A 27,896-nucleotide genomic window follows, 5' to 3' on the forward strand; every position below is an offset into this window, starting at 1 on the left:
TATTGTTTTGTACACGTATATCTTGTTTTGTATGGAATGTGAATAAATTAATTTGCATATATTACTTGTGTAAATTCCTTACCACGGGCAAATAAATGTATATTCTATTCAAAAGACAGACAGTGATACAGAGGGAGAGCTCGAACTCTATTGACACAAATTAAAACCGACCTACCCAATGTTGAAAACTCAGGCTACTGGTTTAGAACAAGGTGACGTGGACGCTTTCACGTTCTCTAGACGGGCCCAACAAAATGGTTGACAGTTAGGAGAAAGTTTATCATCACTCTGTAGTAGATTCCAATCGTCATTCACAACAGGATGTCATCTTCCAGGTGACTCTACAATCCACACTGAGTTTCCTGCTGAAGTTATGACTTATTATTATAAGTGCACTGTCTGGTACATTTTCAAATATTAGGTGGAAAAACATGATAGGATTCATTTAGCTCTGTAATTCAGTTATATGATACTTATAGGTAGATAATTTAAGATGACTAATCAGGATCAAATGGATAGATAAACAGCTAGTTTACCGTAACGCTTGACTCCATCTTAGTTAGAGAAGATAAGCTTCTTCATAAACCATCTCCAACCACATTTACTTCCTTCCCCTACATAGGCAGTGCTATGGAGATACAAGTTTTCCCAACTGAAAGGGTCCTCTGATGATGGGAAGAGCAAGATCAAATTTCTGTTCCAAAATCAGGACAATAAAGCTATTGAAGCCAAGGTAACAAACCTCTCTGACTCTGTGAAATCCTCTCTGGGAAATCAGCCAATACAGATATCATATTTGTATCATGTTTTCTTAGCCATTATCATCTGATAGCAATGTGAACAACGATGTACTGTATTGTGCATTCATACAATTTTTTTGTATTATTATACCAAAACATGAAATAGTTACTGTCTATCTTTTGTTTCCCAGGAGCTGGAATTTTCAAACCTCTTTGCCGTGCTTCACTGTATCCATGCGTTCTTCGCTGCCAAAGTTGCTTGCCTGGATCCAATGTTTCTGGAGAGCCAAGGTGCTGCGACGACCACTGGGGGGGTTCCCACTCTTACCTGTAATACACAGACATCCAAAATCAAATACTCTACCTGACAGAGCCTGTTCACCCCCTCTCCTTCCCTTCCCCTGAGTACTCCCTCTCGACACTGCACTTTCACTACATCATGGACCAGAGAGAAGGAGACAAAACAAACGAGTATGTTGTACTGTCATCCAATTAACAAAGACAAGTGAATCCAACATGTAAATGGACTATTATTGGCAGACCTATTTTTTTCTTGCAGAAAGACACATTTTATATTTTATCAGAGAAAGGGATGGTAACTGTGTGAACTTTTGGACCTGTACATTGCACTGTACTTCAAACAACTTTCTAATATGGAGGAGTGAACGCAGAACCAATGAATGGAGAATGGATGACAAAACAATTCTGAATTGAGTTTTTTGTCTTTGGGTAGATCCTCAGACATGATTCACACGTGTTGTTCACACTGCTGATAAACATAACACAACTTTATTTCCATGGTGAAAATGGAGACAAACTGTTTTCTACAATATTGTATCATTTTCTTGAAGGTTCAAGTGTATTTTTTGAACAGGTACATACACTGAGGACTATGAACAAATTGCTATCTTCTTCCTGACAAAAGAAGATTTCAAGACAATTTGAATTCTGATGATTATTATTTTAAGGACAGTCTAAGTTAATATTGCCAACATTTATCACTGGAAGTGTTAATTAGTCATACAGAAATGTTAGTATTTTTTTTCATCAATTAAACGGATTGATTTCCTAATAATTGTGAATAATTATTAGATTCATGAATATTGAAAAGATGGGAACGTAAACTGCAGTGTTACATAGCTTAGTATTTTTTCTTGTGTGGTTGTATAATGAAGTTGAAAGCACTTAGTTTTCTCCAATCTGTGTTATTTGATTTATCTGGAAACATCCTTTAATTCAACAAATAAACGGTGAAATATGTGTTCATTATGGATTATACACACATGTATACACTAATCAACCCTATGGCACCTTTTAATTCTGTGTTCTTGTCATATAGATTATTTTTGTTGCCCCTGAGGTAGTTCCGATATGCTATAAATATAAATCACATCATGTCAAATGATATACAATTTCCTTTCAACCAAATAGAAATGAATGGGGAGTTGCAGAGAAGAAAGGGCTCAGGTTTTGGATGTAAGCACAGCTTTTTTATTGATGTGGAGGAGAGGACAGGGATGAGTGCTGCTATGCTGAGTCTGTCAGGAAGAGGGGCAGTCGAGAGGTGTTTTTTAATCAAGGTTTTCAGCGAAGAGTAATCTCTCACACACCCAACCTGGTCAGGACTCGTTTTAAGGGCGGATTCACAATCATTAAGTCAATTGAATCATTGAGAAGGATTCAGACTAAGTGCTAGCTACAGCCAACACAGTCAGACAGATTCAGAACATGTGGTTGTGTGAAAATGTCTTTACCTATACTCACTGGCAGATATTGCTCTAAATACAACCTGCAACAATTGAATAAACCCTTTCGGGAATGTTATTTTTCTTTCTTTATCTTTCCTTAAGATGTAAATAAAGGTTGACATCCAAATGAATAAAAGGAAAATAAGGAATATGTATAATATTACTTGAGGATTACTTGAAAGGATTAAGACATTTATTAATTGGATGTCTTCAACAGAGACTAAATAGTTGACACCCTTATGCTCTCTTTACCAAGTTCAATGATGATGACCCATGGTGAATTTTGAATATATATTTTCTATAATATACTGAACATGTAGTGTTGGTAACATGTTTCATGAGCTAAAATAAAAGTTCCCAGAAATCTTCCATATGCACAAAAAGCGTATTTCTTTCAAATTTTGTGCACACATTTGTTTACATCCCTGTTAGTGAACATTTCTCCTTTGACAATATAACCCATCCACCTAACAGGTGTGGCATATCAAGAAGCTGATTAAACAGCATGATCATTACACACTTGCACCTTGTGCTGGGGACAATAAAAGGCCACTCTAAAATGTGCAGTTTTGTCACTCAACACAATGCCACAGATGTCTCAAGTTTTGAGGGAGCATGCAATTGGCATGCTGACTGCAGGAATGTCCACCAGAGCTGTTGCAAGAAAATATGTTAATTTCTCTACCATAAGCTGCCTCCAACGTTGTTTTATAGAATTTGGCAGTACGTCCAACCGGCCTCACAACCGCAGACCACGTGTAACCACGCCAACCCAGGACCTCCACACCCGGCTTCTTCACCTGCGGGATCGTCTGAGACCAGCCACCCAGATAGCTGATGAAACTGGGGGTTTGCACAACCAAAGTATTTCTGCACAAACTGTCACAAACCGTCTCAGGGAAGCTCATCTGCGTGCTCGTCGTCTTCACAAGGGTCTTGACCTGACTGCAGTTCGGCGTCGTAACTTATCTCTTTCACATACCCTTTGGCTTGGAACACTTCAAAACAAGAGATTGAAGGGGTGGCTATTTATTTTTTATAAATAAAACATTTTATAACATGTGGCCGACTTGTGAATAACATTTTGATCCTAACTTGAGCTAATAGACACATTGTTTGACAGTAAAGCCAAAGATGTAAAGCCACATACTTGTGAATAATTTATTTTATGACCACAATGTACTATTTTTTGGGTTACAGTTAGTGCTGGGCTAGCACTGGGTTAAGGCTGTTGCTATGCTACTTCTGTAGACAGAATATTAAACCACGACTCACTGAGTCCTTGGCAAAGAGGAAAAATTGAAACTGAAATACTTGGGTGAGAAAAGCATGGTGCTACAATAAGTAGCTGTGGGACTCTATGACAGTGGGAAGGCATTAATGATTTAAACAGAGGCAAAATATGAAGTCTGTGACCTTTATTTTGTGTATGTACAGAGGGAACAACTGACACCATTTCAACAATGAACTGCCATCACACTGAGATATCAACAAGAGCCTGATAAGAAAAAAAACAGAACAATAGTTCTGCCTTTCTACAAATGAATTGAAGGCAAGACCATAACATAGGCTTGGAATTGGGTCTTTACTGTGGGGACCATTTGGGGAACCAAACAATCCTATCAAGTATTACTGTACATATGATAACGCATCACCTCTGGTACATGGGGTAATATGACTCCTGAATTATGTCCACCATAACTTTGCCGTTTTACCAATTGTAAATAATGATTTCAACAGTTTCATGTGTACATAATTTAGCATCTCTGCATTTTTCAGAGATTTGATTATTCAAAATGATGACTGTAAAAATGTGTTGTTTTTGCCAATCAGAGCCATACGGTTCTGCTGCTTCTTTTTTGTAGTTAAAGTAATTTATGTATTATTGCTTACAATTCAAACGTTTTCCTGGCAATGCGAACACTGCTCAGGTCATGATGGAAAAAGGTCTACAGGATCTTCACAATATACAATAACCAATATATAGAAATCAACTAACCCCATGTTAAACCAAATAGTATACACTACACCAGAACAAGATGGAAGGCTTTGAGCACATGTCTGTTTAGCCATAGAACTAACACAAGTGGAGTTTGGATCTACATACAAGAAGACTTCACAGTGCCTTGTGACAGCAAGAGGGCGCTACAACAACAAATCAAACCTAATCCAAATGATTTTATAACCAAACGTATCATAACCAGCTACTGTACTGTTGTCATGTTCATACAAAATGTAACCTCAATAATATATCAACAACTATCATTTCAGCTATTGAAATATAAAAATTCTTTCAAAGCAAGATCAATCAGGAATTTCCAAGTATGTGACGCAACTGTCAAATATGAACACAAACGTGACATCTACCAATGGGTATTGAGCATGCTATTCTTTTTCAAGCATTTCTGGAATGTACTGTAGAAGCACCCCATTATTTCTAGACTTCACTGTGGTCAGAATGTCCCCTTTCACTTTGCCATAAAACAAGAATCACTTGAGAAGGAGCGGATGTGATGGCATTTTAAAAGCCATCTCTTAAACTGGGAGTCTCACAATAAAATGATAATTGATACACGTACAGCTACCTGACTCAAATACCATGCATCTTGTCATTTGCTCCCGTCCACAGTAAAAACACATACATCAACCCAAGGATGACAACTCTCTTTTCATGATTTAGGACAACAGAATAAGGTGCTTGCTATGTTGAATACACCAACAGTACAGAGAAAGGATTCCAAAAATCTCCCATCATTGTAATTTTGCGCTGCTGCAAATAGAAAATACAGTACAAAACAACGTATTGTGAGTTTTTGTGCCATGACCCGCCTCGGGTCATTCTTTGTGGTTTAAAAACACACCACCTCTTTTCATATACAAAGTAATAGTATATCTTTGATCATGTAGGACATCACCTCCAAATGATCATGAGTGGATGTCTTGTGGGCCAAAGATGACCTTTAAGAGAATCCATACCACTTATCACTACACAATATTATTATTATATGACTCAAATTCCCCTGTGAGTCCATAGCGGGTTTTCTTGTTTGTTCTGAAGTACTGTAAGTGTTAAGGTCCTCATGATAAAGAACTAGAGATGCTGTGCCGGGGGAAAAATAGATTCTCGGATCAAGACATTTATGAGAAGGCCATTTTCATTCACCATTAGAAAAATGTTCATTAATTAGATTCCCCAGTAGCCTAACCACTGGCATGATGATTATAAACCCTTCTGCAAGTCAGCAAAAAAGATGGGAAAAGAAGTCTGCTAGACAAATCACTCAAGGCCATAAAAATGTATCACCAAATTAAAATGCCTATTCATATAAAAGCTTAATGTATGTTACTTAAGAGCAAAGTGAGATAAAATATGAGGATATAACCATTCTGATAACACTCCTGATAGATTTACGAACTCCCTCTAGCTGAAATTACAAAGCAATCTAGTCCGAGTCCCACTGATCTCTCATCGTCACGCGGCATTATAAATCACTCTACTCAAACATAACAGTGTGAGGAAAGAACAATGAAAGAACTGCCCCTTCAAAGGTTCATGAGAAAAATGTTTCATAAAATGTTCCATAATAGTCTTTGATTCAAATAATATGAGGTGTACATGCATTTGTCTCTGGTTCTTCCATTCAGCAATTGTACATCTTTATTCCGTAATAAGTTCTTTAAAGCTTCTAGAAAAAGTTGCAGTAAAATTATGGATCTTTTCATTATCATATTCTTAACAAATATAGTTAGCATTTTTTATTTTATACAATTTCATTTAGTGACAATTTGCTGGAATATTAACATCTACATCCTCAAAATATCTTTGAAAATTATTTTCCATTCAGTAGGCTTTTAAATAAAGCTTTGATATACAAATCCAAAACAATAGACAACATAAAAAAAAAAACAGATCATAGTATCCAAGACAACCAGGAAGACTCTCAGTCTCCATTCCAGGTTCACCTTTAAGAGAAATTAAAAATAATGCTACATCTTTCTGCACTGAAAAAAGAAGACAGGAAAGTGAGGAAAAGCATCTCAGCAGGCATTGCATCCATTAGAACGGATGCCAGCAGGTTGAGCCATCAGTCATTTTTCTCGGTAGTGTAACAGATAGGCCTTCAGCGATTCAGGCAGAGGTAAAGTCATGATTTTATCTCGCAGTAGATTTACTGCCTTCAGTATCTCAATGCTGCCAATGTCTCTCTCCTCATCCTTCTCCTGCGCCTCCTGCTCCTCCTTGTGCTGCTCCTCCTCGATCCGTTCGTCCTCCTCGCTCTCCACGGCTTGGGGGATCAGCTGGTTGCCCACAAAGACGTAAGTGTTAATACGTCGCCGCCGGCAACGCCTGCGCTTGCGTTTCTGGGGCGCCCTCTGCACCAGGCCGTTGTCAGGGCTCTCCTCGTTGGTCAGATCTCGGAGTGTGCGGCGGATGTAGATGCGAGACAGGTCCTGAAGGCTCCTGACAGACACCGGGGCTGAGGAGGAGAGAGACAAAGATGGAAGGTCAAATCACATTAGCCAAATAACATTCTCTATTAAGATTCAGCACACAAGAGCTCCAAATATTGTCCGGTCATTTGGGGACAATACTTATTTAACCTTTATTTCGACAGGGAATCATGGTCTCGTTCTCAAGAGCCTTGCATTCACAACAATAAATGCAAAAAAACAAATATAAACATCAATAATACACATCAATATACAAACTTCATCTTCATTTATAGAAAAATAAGTAACGGAAAAATCCATTAGTGCTTGAAATATTTTGTATTATGTATCCACCCTGCAGGGCAGCAAGGCCTCTACAGTCAAAGCAAAGTTATTATTAATATTTATTTATTTATTGAAACGTCCATCTTTTAACTGTAAATAAATCCTTTGACTTAAAAAGTGTGGCTTACTTTACACTTCAAAAGATAGATAGAAAAACTAAACAAAAAGGGGGAATTGTGCTAATGTGGCTTTTTACAGAGAACAGAACAGAAAATAACAGGTTCATATTCACTAATGCACACCGTAGCAAAATGCGGCAAAGGGAAAATGAAAACAAGTATTTTTCAGGGGACGAATAACAGGTACTCTGTCCCTGTTTCAGTTCTCTTCCTTTTGATGCCTAGTGAATAAGACCCAGGGGATAGAGTAGAGAACGGGGGATAGAGTAGAGAACGGGGGATAGAGTAGAGAACAGGGGGATAGAGTAGAGAACAGGGGGATAGAGTAGAGAACAGGGGGATAGAGTAGAGAACAGGGGGATAGAGTAGAGAACGGGGGATAGAGTAGAGAACGGGGGATAGAGTAGAGAACAGGGGGATAGAGTAGAGAACAGGGGGATAGAGTAGAGAACAGGGGGATAGAGTAGAGAACAGGGGGATAGAGTAGAGAACGGGGGATAGAGTAGAGAACGGGGGATAGAGTAGAGAACAGGGGGATAGAGTAGAGAACGGGGGATAGAGTAGAGAACGGGGGATAGAGTAGAGAACGGGGGATAGAGTAGAGAACGGGGGATAGAGTTGAGAACGGGGGATAGAGTTGAGAACGGGGGATAGAGTTGAGAACGGGGGATAGAGTTGAGAACGGGGGATAGAGTTGAGAACGGGGGATAGAGTAGAGAACGGGGGATAAAGTAGAGAACGGGGGATAGAGAGGACTCACGCAGTTCTACTGTATCAGGCTTGCTTCCCTCAGCTCTGTTCTGTTGGACCAGAGGAGCGAACGACACAGCCAGGATATTCTTACTCTCCCAGGAACACTGACCAGTCCTGGTGATCTGGGTCAGCTGCAACAAGAGACAAAAGAGTGACAGTTACTGTATAGCGACCACGATAACAACAGCATCAGGCCATTGAGACAACGGAGAACATATACCAACCATGTTAACACCACCAAATCCACTAGACACATACCAACCACAACACCACCACCATTCCACTAGCTAATGGAGAATTTATACCAGCCATGATAACAACACAGTCAATAACCATGACAACAGAGCGACAACATCAAGTGTATTATATGCATTGTTAGTTCCACACCAGAAAGGGACATTGGTGCTTTCAAATCAAATATCTACTTGACAAAAAGCTGGTTTTGGCCGTGATGTAGAGGCGTTGATCCAGAGGAACTGTGGTGTACCTAAGCTTCTTAAGCTGCCACAGCCATTTGGCCTCAATTTCTCCTCATCAAAACCTTGTATCTCCTTATTGCGCCACAAAACCAACCTGGCAACGTAGGAGTTTCAACCGTTTTCAGAAAAACAACATAAGCAGCTAGACTTTCCATTTCACAGGATGAAGGACTGTGTGGGCTTCTGCAAGCCCTTAAAAACATGTCTTGGGTTCCCTTCCCTGCTTGAGTGCCACACAATGTCATTATTTTTCAAGTGTTGTTGCTATTTACCAATTTCTCAGAGGACAAAAATAGAGAAGACTGATGGTGTAAGTCCCCGTTCAGGGCCTTCTGATGGACAATAACAACGGCTGGGAATCATAAGATCATTGGTCATTGCAGGCCACGGCTATTTCACTTCATCTGCATCCGAAATGGCACTCTAGTCCCAAATAGTGCACTTCTTTTGAACAGGGCCCTCGTCAAAAATAGTACACTACAGTGAATAAGTTGCCATTTCGGATGCAGCCTCTGTGATTCCCGATGGTCACGGCATCATCGTGAATAACGATGATGTTTATGTTTTCTGCAATATTCAGAGGCGTTCTCTACCGCTTACCTGATCTTCTATAGGCATCACTAGAATACCCCCCACTTTGAGCAGGATTTTCATGTAATTTTCATGATCCTTCTGCACCCCCGCACCACAGTAGATACGGTCGTATTGGTGGCTGTCTGACGAGATCTCCAGACAGTTGCCCACCATGAAGATGGGTTCACAGAACTCAAACCTGACAAAAACAAAATAAAAAGTAATACAAGTAAGCCAATTCGTTTTTCTATCAGTCTGAGAAGAAACGTAAAAATAAACAAACAGATTTGAACACATTCAAATGTATTCCATTTGCAAGACACAATCTTAAGGCGGCAATTTCCATGTCTGGGAGTTGGCAGGCACACAAACTGAACTGCAGCTAGTTATTTGACTAGAGTTTCACTGCATGCACCATTACACCCTACATAACATTTGTAACACTTTGATTAAGCATCCAACTCACTTATCAAAGCTGTCACTATTCTTGATGAAGTCATCCAGTTTCTCCTTGGCGTAATCCACCACATCCCTGTGGAGCTCAACTCCATGGTTCACGCCAAATGGACCTGCAAATTTTTTTTTTTTTACATTTCATTATCAGTGATTACACATCATTTATGAAAGAAGATGCGAGTCTGTGTTTGACTTCATATGCTGTTCATGTGTGTTATTTAAGCATAGGTTAACTCATTAGGGCTAGAGCATCAATGTATATCATCACTATATAATAATCAAATCAAGATTTCCCTGAAAGCATAGGTTAAATTGAAGAAGAAAAAACAGCAGCATCATTACCTATGATGAGTCCCACCATGGTGCTGAGGTACCCAGTCCCACTGCCCAGGTTGAGGAAGGACAGTCCCTGCTGCAGCTTCAGCGCCTCCATCACCTCAGAGTAGATACAGGGGGCAGACAGGTGAATGTTGCCATGCTTCCAAGCCAGGTCCTTGTAGGCATTGTCCCTGCAGTATTGATAAAGTGTTAGCTTCAGGAACATCTTTACTAAGGGGCAAATCGTAACTTCCACTTAGTCTTCAATGTACATCAATGCAAGTTAGGATTCTCCCCCAAGACAAAACTGAATATGCTGTGCAGAGCATTATGGGTACTGTAGTACCTATAGCCAACCAGGTAGTAGTCCCCGCGGTCGATGGCCCTGAAGGCCTGCTCCACGTGGTCCGTACGGATGTACTGCGCCTCCTTCAGGTTGTCAATCAGATCATCGTTGTCCTCCCCGGCACTCACCGCACCCCCCATGGCGAGAAAGAAACAGTAGAACAAAAAGCGGGTGCAAAACTCTTCTTTCCAAAAGTGGAGCGCTGTGTTGTTGTCTTAATGTGGCATGGAAAGATGAAGAGGACACCTGAGGGACTGAGTGGTTGTGTTCTTCTTCTTCCCTCGGGGCCACTTCACACCATTGTCATATCAAGACAGGCTAACTCTAGGGAATTGAGAGAGAGGGAGACAATGTTGAGAGATGTAAGATTAGAAGTATAGCAGGGGACGTCAGTCTGTGGATAGACCCAGAAGGAATTATCCATGTAGTTACAGATGGAGACTACGTAGAGAAATGCATAGGCATCCTATTCAACTGGTCAATACCCGGAAGAAACAATCCACACACTTACTTCCTTTTTAAATGCACTTTTGGGACAGAGCCATATGTGCATAGAGATTTATCCAAGCAATATCAAAGCTCTTTTGCTAAATGTTGATGTGGAGTGGTCCCTTTCACTATTGAGACTGGTCGATACACAAACATTCCTCTAGATAAATGTGTCTGTACTTTCTGTGACAATGCATCCATTTTAACTTCAGAAGTGGAGGGAGAGAGAGAGAGACACACAGCTGCATGTGAGCTCGCACATTTTTCAACATGTTTTTTACAAAAAGATAGATTTGGAGTTAGATAAACTTGAATTTTTCAGCAGGGATATATACAGGATGCTACCCTCCACAGCATAACCTTCACTCCAGGTCAAACCTACAACTTAATTTTGGACAAAATTACCTGGAAGGATTAATACACCATCCAACCTGGAACTGAGACAGACCAAATACAACTTAAAATGTGGAAGCCTTTGAGCCCAACAAATGGCAGGCTACCCCACCCAAATCCAGAGACCTTGAAGCCCCGTCCTGCTGTTCAGAGATCATCTACTGAAATAAAAGCTTCTCCCAAGTGGTTGTGACACCTACTCCCATTGCCTGCTGCACTGCTGCTTGGATTCCACCTGGCGATCTGTTCACCGTCTGCCCTGCTTGTCTCCCCCTGTCTGGTACAGGTACCCCCACCACACTCCCCCCTCTCTCCCAAGCACACAGGCACTGTTGGGGCGAGTGACTCTGAACTTACAATTGCTAGCCCCAAGTCGTTAAAAAAAATTATTGTGCATTTTGCCTCATGACTCCTGCATGCTTTGTTGACTATGACCTTTCTTGTTTACTCAACCGTGGGACAGACTGTTTGTTCCCACACTCGGCTTTCTGATTCTCTATTGATTACACTGACTTTTGGCCTCCCATCCTATTCTAACCACCTCTCGCTGGCATGTTACCGGATGAAATTGCTGTATAATAATATGATCTTGTTGCCATCTAATGCACATTCAAATGTTAGAAATCAACACTGCAGAGCTCTCCCTGTCCTCTGCCGTGCCTTGATTGTATTACTGTTGATATCTGAAAATGTGCATGTACACCCTGGCCCATCTACTGCTGCTAGCCCCAATTCTGACTTGTGCTCCGATATCGGTTTCACGGATTTCTGCTCTCGTAAAAGCCTGGGTTTTCTGCACGTTAACACGAGAAGCTTATTATCTAAAATGGATCAATTGAACGTGTGGGTTCACAGCTCCAATCCAGATTAGTTGGTCATTACTGAGACGTGGTTAAGAAAGAGTGTTTTGAATACTGATGTTAACCTTTCTGGTTATAACCTTTTTCTGCAAGACAGACCTTCAAAAGGTGGGGGAGTGGCAATCTTTTCCAAGGATCACCTTCAGTGCTCGGTTGTCTCCACCAAGTCTGTCCCCAAACAATTTGATTTGCTGGTTTTAAGAATTTAACTTTCAAATAGCTCTTTGTTGACTGTTGCTGGGTGTTCTTGTCCTCCATCAACACCGGCCTGTACCCTACCTGCCCTAAGCTCTCTCCTGACCCTTTACACTAAGTCTGAATTTGTCCTGCTAGGTGACCTAAACTGGGACATGCTTAAAACAACTGATCAAGTCCTAAAGCAATGGGACTCCCTAAATCTTTCTCAGATTATTACCAATCCCACAAGGTATGACTCCAAATACCCAGAAAAGGCTACTCTCCTCGATGTTATCCTCACAAATAATCCTGGTAGGAATCAGTCTGGTGTTTTCTGTAATGATCTTAGTGATCACTTTTTTCCATCCTGTGTTTGTAATGGCTGCTCAGTGAAACAACCTGTCCTGATTTGTCATAGACGCTTGCTAAAAAACTTTAATGAGCAAGCGTTCCTTCATGACCTGGCCTCTGAATTGGTATAGAATCAGATTGATCCCCCTCTGTCAAAGACACTTGGACCTTTTTTTAAATATTTTCAGTAATATTGTTAACAAACATGCCCACATAAATAAAATTATAATTTTAAAAAGCAGGTTAAGCACCTGGTTCAACTGTGATCTTGCAGAGTTACTCCACCTCAATAACTGCATTTGGCGAAAGGCTCGGCACACGCATACTCAGGCTGATTAGCTCTCGTTCGGTCAAATGAGAAACAAGTACTCTGGCTATCTGGAAGGCCAAAGTTAGTTACTTTAAGGAGCAGTTCTCGCTCTGTGGGTCTAACCCCAAGAAGTTCTGGAAAATTGTTAAAGACCTGGAGAAAACCCTCCTCCTCACAGCTGCCCCTGTCCCTTAAAGTTGATGTGGTTGTTACTGACAAGAAGCACATGGCTGAGATTTTTAAATCACCACTTCATTAAGTCAGGATTCCTATTGACTCAGCCATGCCTCCTTGCCCGTCCAACATTTCCTAATCTCCCACCCCTTCTAATGCCACTAGCCCTGATGCTCCTCCCTCTTTTTCCTCTGCCCCGCTACAAAGTTTCTCCCTGCAGGCAGACACTGAGTCCGAGGCGCTAAAGGAGCTCCTTAAACTTGACCCCCAAAAAACATCTAGGTCAGACGGTTTAGAACCTTTTCTTCTTTAAGGTGCTGCCCCTATAATCGCCAAGCCTGTCTCTCCGGGGAGGTTCCCATTGTTTGGAAGGCAGCCACGGTTCGTCCTTTATTTAAAAAGGGGGAGATCAAGCTGATCCTAACTATTAAAAAGGCCTATTTCTATTTAGCCTTTTTTATCAAAAGTGTTGGAAAAACTTGTCAATAATCAACTGACTGGCTTTCTTGATGTCTATATTATTCTCTCTGGTATGCAATCTGGTCTCCGCTCAGGTAATGGATGTGTCACTGCAACCTTAAAAAGGTCCTTAATGATGTCACCATTGCCCTTGATTCTAAGCAATGTTGTGCTGCTATTTTTATTGACTTGGCCAAAGCTTTTGATACGGTAGACCATTCCATTGGGCCGGCTAAGAAGTATTGGTGTCGGAGGGGTCTTTGGCCTGGTTTGCTAACTACCTCTCTCAAAGAGTGCAGTGTATAAAGTCAGAACATCTGCTGTCTCAGCCACTGCCTGTCACCAAGGGTGTACCCCAAGGCTCGAACGTACGCGCCACGCTCCTCTCAATTTACATCAACAACATAGCACAGACAGTAGGAAGCTCTCTCATCCATTTATATGCAGATGATACAGTCTTATACTCAGCTGACCCCTCCCCGGATTTTGTGTTAAACGCTCTACAATAAAGCTTAGTAACGACGGGTGTCGTTACTGCCTCGGAGGGTTTAGAGCTTGAGGTAGTCACCTCATACAAGTACTTGAGAGTATGGCTAGACGATACACTGTCCTCACAGCACATATCAAAGCCGCAGGCTACAGTTAAATCTAGAGTTGGTTTCCTCTATCATAATCGGTCCTCTTTCACCCCAGCAGCCAAAATAACCCTGATTCACATGACCATCCTCCCCATGCCAGATTACGGAGAGGTAATTTATAGATCAGCAGGTAAGGGTGCTCTCGAGCGGCTAGATGTTCTTTACCATTCGGCCATCAGATTTGCCACCAATGCTCCTTATACAACACATCAATGCACTCTATACACCTCTGTAAACTGGTCAACTCTGTATACCTGTCGCAAGACCCACTGGTTGACACTTATTTATAAAACCCTCTTAGGCCTCACTCCCCCCTATCTGAGATATCTACTGCAGCCCTCATCCTCCACATACAACACCCGTTCTGCCAGTGACATTATGTTAAAGGTCCTCAAAGCACACACATCCCTGGGTCGCTTGTCTTTTCAGTTTGCTGCTGCTAGCGACTGGAACGAGCTGCAACAAAACACTCAAACTGGACAGTTTAATCTCAATCTCTTCATTCAAAGACTCAATCATGGAACACTCTTACTGACAGTTGTGGCTGCTTTACGTGATGTATTGTTGTCACTACCTTCTTGTGCGGTTGTCTGTGCCCAATAATGTTTGTACCCTGTTTTGTGCTGCTACCATGTTGTGCTGCTGCCATGTGTTGTCGTCTTAGGTCTCTCTTTATGTAGTGTTGTCTCTCTTGTCATGATGTGTGTTTTGTCCTATATTTTTATTAAAATGTATTTTTAACCCAACCCCCGTCCCCACAGGAGGACTTTCGCCTTTTGTAAATAAGAATTAACTGACTTGCCTAGTTAAATAAAATGATAAATAAAATGAATTAGAAGCCCATGCCTTGCTTTACTAGCTTATACAATGACATTAGGGAATATATTTTTCATCAGCTGTCCAGCCAAAACAATAATTTTAACAGTCTAGATTAAAATAAAGTGCGGCATTTCATCAGGTAACAATACCCTTTCTTTTCAAAGTGCCTAAATATCTTTTCATCTACTGTCCTTTGCTTATACATACTGTACTTTGTTTATGCATACATGTGCATTGATGTGTGTATTATAGATGATGCCAAAGGAAATACAGTACCATGTTTGACAGATTTTTTTGTGTGTTTCAAAACTCTATTTGAGTGGTCCACAATGTGTGTGTTAACTGTATTTTGTATTGTCAATTATTGTGGAGTGACACTTAAATACATTTTTCGAACTCTACTACAATTCAGATATCGTCAGTTACGTCCCTTTGGTGCTCAGTCCTTGATATCTAGTGAACTACCTCGTAAGCATATTAAACGTTAGAGGCAAAATGTATCCAAATTCCTCATGAGTTCATGCATGTTAACCACAATGAGATATTCATTCATAATACCGGAAAACTTAAGTATAGTATTTTATGATGAAGCATGAAAATCACTGCAGGACAGGTAGCAACTAATAATTGAAGATATAATGCCCATTTCTGGAGAGATGCAGCAGAGGAAGAAGACATGTCTTGAATTCTCTATCTGCTTTCTCAGCATCTCCACCTGACATATCCCGAGTCAGCTAATAAAGATTACATTCGGAGGTGACATTGTAGAAGTAGCAGCTAGCAGGCTAGGCCTTGTGGAGAGGTAATTTTCCATTGGCTGTTCGTTCACACACTGGCAAAATAAATAATTGCTTAATTCTCACCAACGTGTGCTAGTACCGTAAGGTGTTACAGAAGCAGCTTTTTGTCCTTGCTCTTTAAACCCTCCCTGAAATGCATAGCCATGCAGGGTGCACCACAAAGAGTAGGAGAGGCGCTACGCCACCTTGTGGACTGGCTGCGGCACTAAGTAAAACTTCAGCAGGGCACAAAGTTGTGGACTGTAACAGGTAGAATAAGTTAATAGTCAGCTCTATTAAAATACATTTTAAAATCGGCAAAACTCTAACATTTGCCTATATAACGTGACCCAGATTTAATGACAAATCATGATAATTTGACATGGTTAAACAGAATGTGTGCCTGAGTTGACCTACTGGGCTTATAGTGAAGTCAAGAGAGCCAGTGGCATCATTAGGACTGGGTTTCAGCCCCAGATGTTTTTTAATTCAGCCTTGAACCTTTAGATATATAGATATATCATACATATGATAGAGATATCTCTAAGTATGTGGACATCACTTCAAATGAGTGGATTTGGCTATTTCAGCCACACCGGTTGCTGACAGGTGTATACAATAAAGCACACAGCCATGCAAATCTCCATAGACAAACATTGGCAGTAGAATGGCCTTACTGAAGAGCTCAGTGGCTTTCAACATGGGACCGTTACAGGATGCCACCTTTCCAACAAGTCAGTTTGTCAAATTTCCTCCCTGCTAGAGTAGGGCTGGGCGATATGGCCAAAATATCATATCATGGTATTTTTCAAATTTGGTCTTAAGTTTTGATTAATAAAAGTTCTAAATTTGCTTTATGAGTAGTGCGTGACCCTAGGGTGGCAACACATACATTCTAAACTATTTCAATGGGTCTTTCTCCATTGATTGTTTTATACTGTTCAATTCAACCTAAAATAATTTCCTGCAATTCCATCCATTTCTGCATTTCCTGCACTCATTTCAGATCATTTCCACACTGCCACGATATGGGCAAAAATACTAGGCCTTATTTTTAACCAAATGTTGCAATTGCGATTTAGATCAAAACACTTGGGTGAACTTTTGGAATCATGGAAATAGAATGTTTATTCCGATTCTATACTTAGAATGTAAATAATAGTGGGCACTTTGAATAGTGTTGAACAACGAATGACGAGTTATTGTGACAGGGTAAGAACCAAAGTGATGTTCAGTGTTTCCTCGGGGACCCTATAATCTTTGACTACATTAACTAGCCAGCTAACTATTGATTAGCATTAGTGGCTAACACGATTTAGCTTAACTTGCTAAGAAAATACAAACTAGCTATTTGCAGATGTAAGAAACACAAACTAATATTGTAATTATAGAACGCTAGAACAGATTTATATTAAGATCAAAGTGGAAACAATATCGTTGTCATCAACATTGTTGCATGTGCTGCATTGACCATGCAGACTTAAGGAAGTGTCTCGTGGTCAAGCAACAACAAATGCGCTCCTTGAGAGACAGGGGATGGGACTAGGTCTGTGTGGAAAGCAGCATGGAGAGAGAGAGCGGAGAGGGATGAGTCAAGTAGCGGAGTAAACTATAAAAACGGACGTTACACACGGCGAATAACATTTAACAAATCAAACATTAAAATACCGTTATAGAAGGTAAAGTAAAAACCCAAACCGGTCCGTGCATAAATACCGGTATATAGTAAAATACGGTATACCGCCCAGCCCTATGCTAGAGCTGACTTGACAACTGTAAGCGTTGTTATTGTGAAGTGGAAACATCTAGGAGCAACAATGGCTCAGCCACGAAGTGGTAGGCCACACAAGAACACAGAACGGGACCACCGAGTGCTGAAGTGCGTAGCGTGTAAAAATCGTCTGTCCTCGGTTCCAACACTCAATACAGAGTTCCAAACTGCCTCTGGAAGCAACGTCAGCACAAGAACTGTTCATCTGGAGCTTCATGAAATGGGTTTCCATGGCCGAGCAGTCGCACACAAGCGTAAACATGCTGACTAGACCGGGCGAGCATGTGGACTTTGTTCACCCACACCAGACGCGATCAGGACACGCAGGTTGAAATATCAAAACGAACTCTGAACCAGCCATATATTTTTATTTTATTTAACTAGGCAAGTCAGTTAAGAACAAATTCTTATTTACAATGACGGCCTAGGAACAGTGGGTTAACTGCCTTGTTTAGGGGACAGGTCAAAAAGCATTAAACATTTATGGCAATTTAGCTAGCTAACTAGCTTGCTGTTGCTATCTAATTTGTCCTGGGATATAAACATTGGGTTGTTATTTCACCTGGAATGCACAAGGTCCTCTACTCCGACAATTAATCCACAGATAGGAGGGTAAATGTTTGTTTTCTAGTAATCTCTCATCCTTCAGGCTTATTCTTCTTTGGACTTTATATGACAGTTGGCAACAACTTTAAAAGGTGTATTACCACAACCGACTGGAGTGTGGACCTCAGTTCATCTTTCAAATCACCCACGTGAGTATATGCTCCTAAAAACCAATGAAGAGAAGGGAGAAGCAGGCCTTGCAGAACCAAGATCTATTTAAGTGCCTGGCTACTCAGACGCTTGTTGACACGTGCGAGCAGTGTGGGTGCAATGATTTAATAACATGTATGTGTAAAAAAAAAAATGCAACACACGAAAGTGGTGTGGTCAGCATGTAAGATCACCATGTGCAATACCAAGCTTCAGCTGGAGAGTTGTAAAGCCATTGTACTCCAGAGCAGTGGAAACGCGTTCTCTGGAGTGATGAATCACGCTTCACCTGCTGGTAGTCTGACAGACGAATCTGGGTTTGGCGGATGCCAGGAGAACACTACCTGCCCCATTGCATAGTGCCAACTGTAAAGTTTGGTGGAGAAGGAATAATGGTCTGGGGCTGTTTTTCATGGTTCGGGCTAGGCCCCTTAGTTCCAGTGAAGGGAAATCTTAACGCTACAGCATACAATTACATTCTAGACGATTTTATGCTTCCAACTTTGTGACAAGAGCTTGGAGAAGGCCTTTTCCTGTTTCAGCATGACAATGCCCCTGTGAGCAAAGCAAGGTCCATACAGAAATGGTTTGGTGAGATTGGTGTGGAAGAACTTGACTGGCCTGCACAGAGCCCTGACCTCAACCCCATCGAATACCGTTGGGATAAATTGGAACGCCAAACGGCTAGCCAGACCTAATCACCCAACCTCACTAATGCTCTTGTGGCTGAATGGAAGCAAGTCCCCCAAGCAACATTCCGACATCTAGTGGAAAGCCTTATAGCAGCAAAGGGGGACCAACTCCATATTAATGCCCATGATTTTGGAATGAGATGTTCTATGAGCAGGTGTCCACATGCACTACATGACCAAAAGTATCTTCTGACAGTGCCACTGTGCCCCCCTGTGGACTGAAGCTGAACTTTACCACACACACACACAATATTTAACCCAGTTTAAAATTAGCTTTGTTGAGGTGGTAGAACTGACAAAATGAAATTAATCATAACCTATTCCATTCTACAGGTAAACATGCTTGGCTCATGTCAGATTTTTTTTTATTTTTTACATAGGCTATGTAACTACTTGAGTGTTTATTTTTATTACTCTTTATTCACTTAGCTACTTACATGTTCTATTGTTTTGCATTGTTGAGAGGTTAACCTGCAAGTAAACATTTCACTGCACTATATACTCCATGTATATATAACAAATACACTTTGAACTTAGAAGGGAAGGGGGAGGGCAGCCAGAAAGAGAGGGGGAAAGATGGCCAGCTTTGTGGTTAGATTGTAGGTGAACAAAACATTGAAAATGCATAGTCCCTAAGAGGGGCAATCAGCAGGTGCTACGTCCATTTTTGGACTTATAAATGAATGATATGTACCCATTGATTCTTGAAGAATAGAACTCCTCATGAGCTTAGATGAACACTATTGCACCCCATCAGAACCTAAAATATAAGCTTGTTTTACCACAATGTTTGTAAACAAAGTAAAATGTAAACAAACACTATATAGCATTTAAAAACATGCTTAAAACTCTACATTTTATATTATGGTTGGTCAGTCCTTAATTTGAAAGAGGTAACATTTCTCCAGCCCCATCCCTCAGCTTTTTACCGAAACAGGGTCAGGGAGTACGTTTTGTTATTGTTTCAACTGCTGATTGCCACTGTGTCCTCAAAATGTTACGTAATCTAAAAATCTCACATTCATTTACTCAGTTTTACCAGCTAATCATAAAGGTCTTATAACTTATTTCATTCTACATGTAAAAAATGTGCTCATGGCTATATGAATATAAATAGACTAGGGCAGGGGTATTCAACTTCAACCCTACGAGGTCCAGAGCCTGCTGGTTTTCTGTTCTACCTGATCATTAATTAAACACACCTGGTGTCTGAGCTCTAAATCAGTCCCTGATTAGAGGAGAACAATGAAAATATGCAGCGGAACTAGATTGGGGCCCAGAGTTGAGTTTGAGAGGCCTGGGGGCTATGTAGCTTCTTGTCGGTCATGTTTGGAGCTGTGTTGCGCTGTCATGCGGACACTTGCATTTTTACAGTTTGAGCACACAGTAAGGCTGGGCGATATATGAACAAAATCGCATATCACGATATTTGATGTTGTATTTTTGGATAATAAAAGTTCTAAATATGCTTTATGAGTTCATGACCCTAGGGTAGCAACACAAAGTATATGTGATTTCAATTGGGCTTTCTCCATTTATACTGTTAAATCTAACCCCACCCCACAAAAATATATTTAAAAAATATATACATAAAAAACTAAAATCTGCATTAATCAATTTATGCACTTTTATTAAAATTGTAACACTATGCCACGCAGCGGGACCAAAAAAATATAGCCTTAGTTAATTAGTGAACTGTTGGAATCATGGAAATAATGATTATTCTAATTCTAGAGTTGGAATATAGCGGGCAGCACCTTGAATACATTGTTGTTTTGACATGACAACGAAGGAATAAACCAGGGAGGAATTATTAACAGGGTAGGAACCAAAGTGTTGGTCAGTGTTTCCAGGTGACACTAATTAGATGCTACATTACTTTTTAATTATTTTTTTTTACTTCACGTAGCTAGCTAGCCAACATGTTCATACTTTGCCTATTCCTCTCTGATAAGATACCGTTGCTCAAACATGCGTATCTAGGCCTACACTAGCACTGGTACCAGGCAGAATTAGCTAGCTACGTTTGCTCTGACTCTTGGTACATTTAGCAAGTTAGCCAACTAGCGATTAGCAGCTAACACAAATGATTTTAAATCAAATTTTAATTGTCACATGCGCCAAATAAAACAGGTGAAATGCTTACAAGCCCTTAACCAACAACGCAGTTAAGAAAATACCAACAAAACAAAAAAAGATAAGAATAACAAACAATGAAAGAGCAGCAGTAAATAACAATAGCGGGGCTATATACAGGTGGTACTGGTAGAAAGTCAATGTGCGGGGGCACCGGTGTTGAGGTAATATGTACAGGTAGGTCGAGGTAAAGTGACTATGCATAGATTACAAACAGAGAGTAGCAGCAGCGTAAAAGAGGGGGTGGGGGGGGCAATGTAAATAGTCTGGGTAGCCATTTGATTAGCTGTTCAGGAGTCTTATAGCTTGGGGGTAGAGGCTGATAAGAAGCCTTTTGGACCTAGACTTGGCGCTCCATGTCCGCTTGCCGTGCGGTAGCAGAGAGAACAGTCTATGACTAGGGTGGCTGGAGTCATTAACAATTTTTAGGGCCTTCCTCTGATACCGCCTGGTATAGAGGTCCTGGATGGCAGGAACCTTGGCCCCAGTGATGTACCGGGCTGTACGCACTACCCTCTGTAGTGCCTTGCGGTCAGAGGACGAGCAGTTGCCATACCAGGCAGTGATGCAACCAGTCAGGATGCTCTTGATGGTGCAGCTGTAGAACTTTGAGGATCTGAGAACCCATGCCAAATCTTTTCCGTCTCCTGAGGTGGAATAGGCTTTGTCGTGCCCTCTTCACGACTGTCTTGGTGTGTTTGGACCATGATAGTTTGTTGGTGATGTGGACGCCAAGGAACTTGAAGTTCTTAACTTGCTCCACTACAGCCCTGACGATGAGAATGGGGGCATTCTTGGTCCTCCTATTCCTGTAGTCCACAATCATCTCCTTTGTCTTGATCACGTTGAGGGAGAGGTTGTTATCCTGGCACCAGACGGCCCTATAGGCTGTCTCATCGTTGTCGGTGATCAGGCATACTACTATTGTGTCGTCGAAAAACTTAATGATGGTGTTGGAGTCGTTCCTGGCAATGCAGTCATGGGTAAACAGTGAGTACAGGAGGGGACAAGGCACGCACCCCTTAGGGGCCCCTGTGTTGAGGATAAGCGTGCAGATGTGTTGTTACCTCCCCTTACCACCTGGGGACGGTCCGTCAGGAAGTCTAGGATCCAGTTGCAGAGGAAGGTGTTTAGTCCCAGGGTTCTTAGCTTAGTGATGAGCTTTGAGGGCACTATGGTGTTGAACGCTGAGCTGTCGTCAATGAATAGCATTCTCATATAGGTGTTCCTTTTGTCCAGATGGGAAAGGGCAGTGTAGAGTGCAAAAGAGATTGCATCATCTGTGGATCTGTTGGGGCGGTATGCAAATTGGAGTGGGTCTAGGGTTTCTAGGATAATGGTTTTGATGTGAGCTATGACCAGCCTTTCAAAGCACATCATGGCTACAGACGTGAGTGCTATGGGTCGGTGGTCATTTAGGCAGGTTACCTTAGTGTTCTTGGGCACAGGGACTATGGTGGTCTACTTGAAACATGTTGGTATTACAGACTCAGTCAGGAACAGGTTGAAAATGTCAGTGAAGACACTTGCCAGTTGTTCAGTGCATGCTCGCAGTACACTTCCTGGTAATCTGTCTGGCCATGCGGCCTTGTAAATGTTGACCTCTTTAAAGGTCTTACATCAGCTGCGGAGAGCGTGATCACAGTTGTCCGGAACAGCTGATACGCTCATGCATGTTTCAATGTTACTTGCCTCGAAGCGAGCATAGAAGTTATTTTGCTCGTCTGGTAGGCCCCGTGTCACTGGGCAGCTCTCGGCTATGCTTCCCTTTGTAGTCAGTAATAGTTTGCAAGCCATGCCACATCCGACGAGCGTCGGATCCGGTGTAGTATGATTCGATCTTAGTCCTGTGTTGACGCTTTGCCTGTTTGATGGTTCTTCGGAGGGCATAGTGGGATTTCTCATAAGCTTCTGGGTTAGAGTCCCGCTCCTTGAAAGCGGCAGCTCTACCCTTTAGCTCAGTCCGAATGTTGCCTGTAATCCATGGCTTCTGGTTGGGGTATGTACGTACAGTCACTGTGGGGACGACGTCCTCGATGCACTTATTGATAAAGCCAGTGACTGATTTGGTGCACTCCTCAATGCCATCGGAAGAATCCCAGAACATATTCCAGTCTGTGCTAGCAATTGCTCATTGAGTGCGGTTTTAGTTTCAGCATCGGTCTGAGGTGGTATGTAGACTGCTACAAAAAAATACAGATAAACTCTCTAGGTAGATAGTGTGGTCTCCAATTTATCATTTATCTACCTCAGGCGAGCAAAACCTTGAGACTTCCTTATAGATATAGTGCACCAGCTGTTGTTTACATATATGCATAGGCCCCTGCCCCGTGTCTTACCAGAGGCTGCTGTTCTATCCTGCCGATAGAGTGTATAACCCGCCAGCTGTATGTTCTTAATATTGTCATTCAGCCACGACTCGGTGAAACATAAGACATTACAGTTTTGAATGTCCCGTTGGGAGGATATAAGTGCTTTCAGTTCGTCCCATTTATCTTCCAGCGATTGAACGTTAGCTAGCAGGACGGAAGGCAAAGGCAGATTAGCCACTCGTCACCTGATCCTCTCAAGGCACCCTGATCTTTTTCCGCAAAACCTCTGTTTCCTTCCCCAGCGAGGATCTGGCCCCAGTCGGGTGTCTGTAGTATATCTCTCCCGTCCGACTCATTGAAGAAAAACTCTTTGTCTAACCTGAGATGAGTAATCGCAGTTCTGATGTCCAGAAGCTCTTTTCGGTCATAAGAGACGGTAGCAGAAATATTATGTACAAAACAAGTTAAGAACAATGCGAAAAAACAAACAAAATAGCATGGTTGCTTGGAAAATAAACTAGCAGATAATTTGCAGACTGTAAGATACACAAACGAATAATGTATAGAACACTTGTGAAATAATGCAGGTCACCAAAATTATTGCATCCATCTGATCATGCAAGGTTAAAGGCAAGAAAGTACTCGCAACTGCTCTCTCCTTGAGTGACAGGGGGCTGGGCTTGGTGTGGTTAGCTGCATGCAGCAGCAGGAGGGCGAGCGAAAGATGACTCAAGTAGAAAACAGAGTGAACTATAAAAACAGTCATTATAAGAGACAGCAACAGAGGAGGGCAGACAAGAGACAGCAACAGACAGAGAATGCGATGGAGATAGTCAGAGGAGAGAGTATCACCTAAGCTGCTCTATGGATTCTAATTACTCCACAGAGAAAGAGACTCATTGGACAGGTCAGAGTCTGTTTGAAGTTGAAAGGTTTTGGGCAATACACTGTAGATGTACAGCGCATTCGGAAATTTTTCCACATTTTGTTACGTTAATGCCTTATTATAAAATGTATTAAATTGTTTTTTCCCTCAAATCTATACACAACACCCCATTATGACTTGATCCCGATTAGAAATTTTAGCAAATTTATAGCACCTTTGGCAGCGATTACAGCCTCAAGTCTTCTTGGGTATGACGCTACAAGCTTGGCACACCTGTATTTGGGGAGTTTCTACCATTCTTCTCTGCAGATCCTCTCAAGCTCTGTCAGGTTGGATGGGGAGCGTCGCTGCACAGCTATTTTCAGGTCTCTCCAGAGATGTTAAATCGGGTTCAAATCCAGGCTCTGGCTGTGCCACTCAAGGACATTCAGAGACTTAGACGAAGCCACTCTTGTGTTGTCTTGGCTGTGTGCTTAAGGTCGTTGTCCTGTTGGAAGGTCATCCTTCGCCCCAGTCTGAGGTCCCGAGCGCTCTGGAGCAGGTTTTCATCAAGGATCTCCCTGTACTTTGCTCTGTTAATCTTTCCCTTGATCCTGAGTAGTCTCCCAGTCCTTTACGTGCCTTTTGGCAAACTTCAAGCAGGCTGTCATGTGCCTTTTACTGAGGAGTGGCTTCCTCCTGGCCACGCTACCACAAAGGCCAGATTGGTGTTCTGCAAAGATGGTTGTCCTTCTGGAAGTTTTTCCCATCTCCACAGAGGAACTTTGGAGCTCTGTTATCGGATTCTTGGTCACCTCCCTGATTAAGGCCCTTCTACCCCGATTGCTCAGTTTGGCCAGCTCTAGGAAGAGTCTTGGTGGTTCCAAACTTCTTCCATTTAAGAATGATGGAGGCAACTGTCTTCTTGTGGACCTTCAATGCTGCATAATTTTTTTGATACCCTTCCCTAGATCTGTGCCTCAACGCAATCCTGTCTCGGAGCTCTATGGACAATCCTTCGACATCATGGCTTGGTTTTTGCTCTGACATGCACTGTTCTAAAAACCTATTTTCGCTTTGTCATTATGGGGTCTTGTGTATAGATTAATGAGAGATAAAACATTTAAAAAATAATCAATTTTAGAATAAGGCTGTAACGTAACAAAATGTGTAAAAAGTCAAGGGGTCTGAATACTTTCCGAATGCACTGTATGTGTTCCAAAGTAGAGAGTGTTCCAGAGTCTCACAGTTGCTACTGTAATTGAGTATTGGCAGTGTCTGCTTTGGGAGGAGGGAAGATCTAATCTCTCAATGTTCATCTCCAAGTGCCCTAAATTCATGCATTTAGCTGTTGAAATTAATTTTTTTGCTGGGGGAAGAATGCCCCCAGACCCCCCTACTGACTTTGGGCTAAGCCCCAAATGTCTTCAAATCCTAGAACCACCCCTGGAGAGAGCATGCAGTGACATGTCATGCGCCTTTCTAAGAACAAGACAAGGACAACCGGCTGGGCAGGGTGATGAAACATGTAACCGATCCTGGGACAACCCAATAACATGCTCAGTGAAACTATCTATACACAATGCCATGCTCTATCTGGATGGGGCCAAGATGTAGGCTAGGCCGCTAGGTTGTACAGTGTTACTTAAAGTGCGGATGGGGGTAAATAAATTATGATTCACAGTTAATTCTGGGGTCATTCAGGGACAGTAGAAATTTAAATCTACTTTTATTTCCCCTGGTACTACAGAGTGATTTGTTAATGAACACTTGATAGTAGGCTGTCCACTAGCCTAATGTTAGTTTGTTCACTTAGCTCTCCAAACTAGCTATGGATTTTGCTAAAACGAATATGCCTAGCTACATCTAGAGGAGGGGGGGGGGGGGGGGGGGGGACTCAACGAGTTGTTGTCAGATACATTACAATTTAGCCTCTGTAGGCAGCTAATGTAGTCTGATGATACAATGTATTAATTGGCTAGTTCTCATCCACGACTGACATAACTATTTGAAACCAATCAGCCGCTTTCTAGTACAGACACAGAGTGTACGTTTTCTAGCCAATCATCTTACGAGTGTACCATGTTAGCTATATCTGCACTGTGTGTGATGGGAAAAAAACAATAACAGGAAATGGGCAGGATATAATTTTTTATGGTTAATAACTATCAAATTGATAACACTGAAATTAGCTTCATAATGTAGCCCGCTGATTATCTAAGTTGCATCTGCTAACGACGCGTTACCCAACGTTAGGTTAAAACCTACTGTACGTGTTGTTGTGATGCGTTATTTTAATCATGCATTAAAGACACAACACATTTTAGTTACCCTAATTAACATTTCAGGTTAGTACTACTAGCTAGTGTTGTTATGTAAGCAAAGTGTGACAAAACACATTTCACACAACGTTAGGGCCATAGCTAATATCTACCAGCATTGCAGGTTAACGTTAAATAATGTGGACCAAATAGCATGTCACATCTTGAACGTTGCCAACTGTAGCTAGCTAGCTTGCTCGATGGCTGCTTTTCAGTCGAATGATGGCCATGATCAACTAACTTAGTTAACTAAAATAGCTAGCTAAGTATTGACGAAATAATAGGCAAAAATTACATTGCGATTCATGGTGAAAGGGTTGGTTAAGTCGAGTTGACAGCTAGGCATTGTTGTAAAAAGATGTCAACAGTCTCTTGAAATTAGGTTTAGCACATTGCTAATTATGCGGGCCCAAACAAAGTCTGTGCGTCACCAACTCAGACAAAGCAATGGTAGCTAACGAGCTATAGCTGGTCAGCTACCATTAGCGAGTAACCACTTCAAAACAACATACAAAATGTCGACATTGCACTTTAGTTTGGAAAATACTCACAGCGCCGAGTCAAATTAATCAATTCAGTCCCAGGGGTGGATGCACTTCAAAGGAAAAAACCAAGGTCAGCTAGTTTAACGAGCTGTAGTTTGTGAAGTGGTGACTAGCCTGCCAGTCCGTTCTTCACTCCGAAAGAACACAGCTGAGAGGATGTAAACACATGTCACGTGCTGTTGGCAGACGTAGGCAGACAGGCGTGTGTTTTGCGCTGCCACAGAAACAGCCTAATGATTGCCTCAAGGGAAAACTTTGAACCAGGGTAAAAAATCTAATACATATCCCCCTGAGACCCAGGGGCAAGACATTGTTGTCCTCTCTAGTGGACATTAGTTATTGGTCTTTATCTCTGAGGACATACAAGCCGCTGTATGAAGTCCTGTTGTCCCTTTGAGAGGACATTCTGGGCTTTTCAATTATACTGAACAAAAATATAAACGCAACATGTAGTTGGTCCCATGATTCATGAGCTGAAATTAAATATCCCAGAAAGCTTATTTCTCTCAAATTTTGTACACACATTTTTTACACCCCTGTTAGTGAACATTTCTTGTTTGCCAAGATAATCCATCCACCTGACAGGTGTGGCATATCAAGAAGGTGATTAAACAGCATGATACATACACAGGTCCACCTTGTGCTGGGGATAATATAAAGCCACTCTAAAATGTTATTTTTTTTCACACAACATAATGCCACAGATGTCTCAAGTTTTGAGGGAGCGTGCAATTAGCATGC

The 27,896-nt window shown here is 41.6% G+C and overlaps 2 protein-coding genes across 4 annotated transcripts in view; one reads left to right on the plus strand and one right to left on the minus strand.

The window, feature by feature from the left end:
• sntg1 (syntrophin, gamma 1) overlaps positions 1-2,857 on the plus strand; it is a 58,567-nt gene extending 55,710 nt beyond the window's left edge. For all 3 annotated transcript variants that reach the window (XM_055883547.1, XM_055883549.1, XM_055883548.1), the window contains exons 18-19: positions 623-733; positions 932-2,857. In XM_055883547.1, coding sequence (XP_055739522.1) covers positions 623-733; positions 932-1,108 — 288 coding nt within the window. In that variant the 3' untranslated portion in view covers positions 1,109-2,857. The remainder of the gene's footprint in view (positions 1-622; positions 734-931) is intronic.
• A 1,034-nt stretch (positions 2,858-3,891) lies between these two features.
• pcmtd1 (protein-L-isoaspartate (D-aspartate) O-methyltransferase domain containing 1) lies at positions 3,892-27,339 on the minus strand. Its single transcript, XM_055883550.1, has 7 exons — positions 27,162-27,339; positions 10,309-10,632; positions 9,987-10,153; positions 9,655-9,757; positions 9,216-9,387; positions 8,144-8,267; positions 3,892-6,966 (listed from the first exon to the last, which is right to left on the minus strand). The coding sequence occupies exons 2-7, from the start codon at positions 10,446-10,448 to the stop codon at positions 6,578-6,580; spliced, it is 1,095 nt and encodes a 364-aa protein (XP_055739525.1). The 5' UTR covers positions 10,449-10,632; positions 27,162-27,339; the 3' UTR covers positions 3,892-6,577.
• Positions 27,340-27,896: the final 557 nt, after the last annotated feature.

The sequence above is a fragment of the Salvelinus fontinalis genome, chromosome 26, assembly GCF_029448725.1.
Source record: "Salvelinus fontinalis isolate EN_2023a chromosome 26, ASM2944872v1, whole genome shotgun sequence".
Taxonomy (NCBI): Eukaryota; Metazoa; Chordata; class Actinopteri; order Salmoniformes; family Salmonidae; genus Salvelinus; species Salvelinus fontinalis.

Excerpts from the sequence above, each read along its gene's own strand:
- pcmtd1 (XM_055883550.1), bottom strand. The coding sequence starts at position 10,448 with ATGGGGGGTGCGGTGAGTGCCGGGGAGGACAACGATGATCTGATTGAC. Across the intron at positions 10,154-10,308 it reads TACTACCTGGTTGGCTATAG|GGACAATGCCTACAAGGACC; the intron begins GTACTACAGTAC and ends TCAATACTGCAG. Across the intron at positions 9,758-9,986 it reads CATGGTGGGACTCATCATAG|GTCCATTTGGCGTGAACCAT; the intron begins GTAATGATGCTG and ends AAAAATTTGCAG.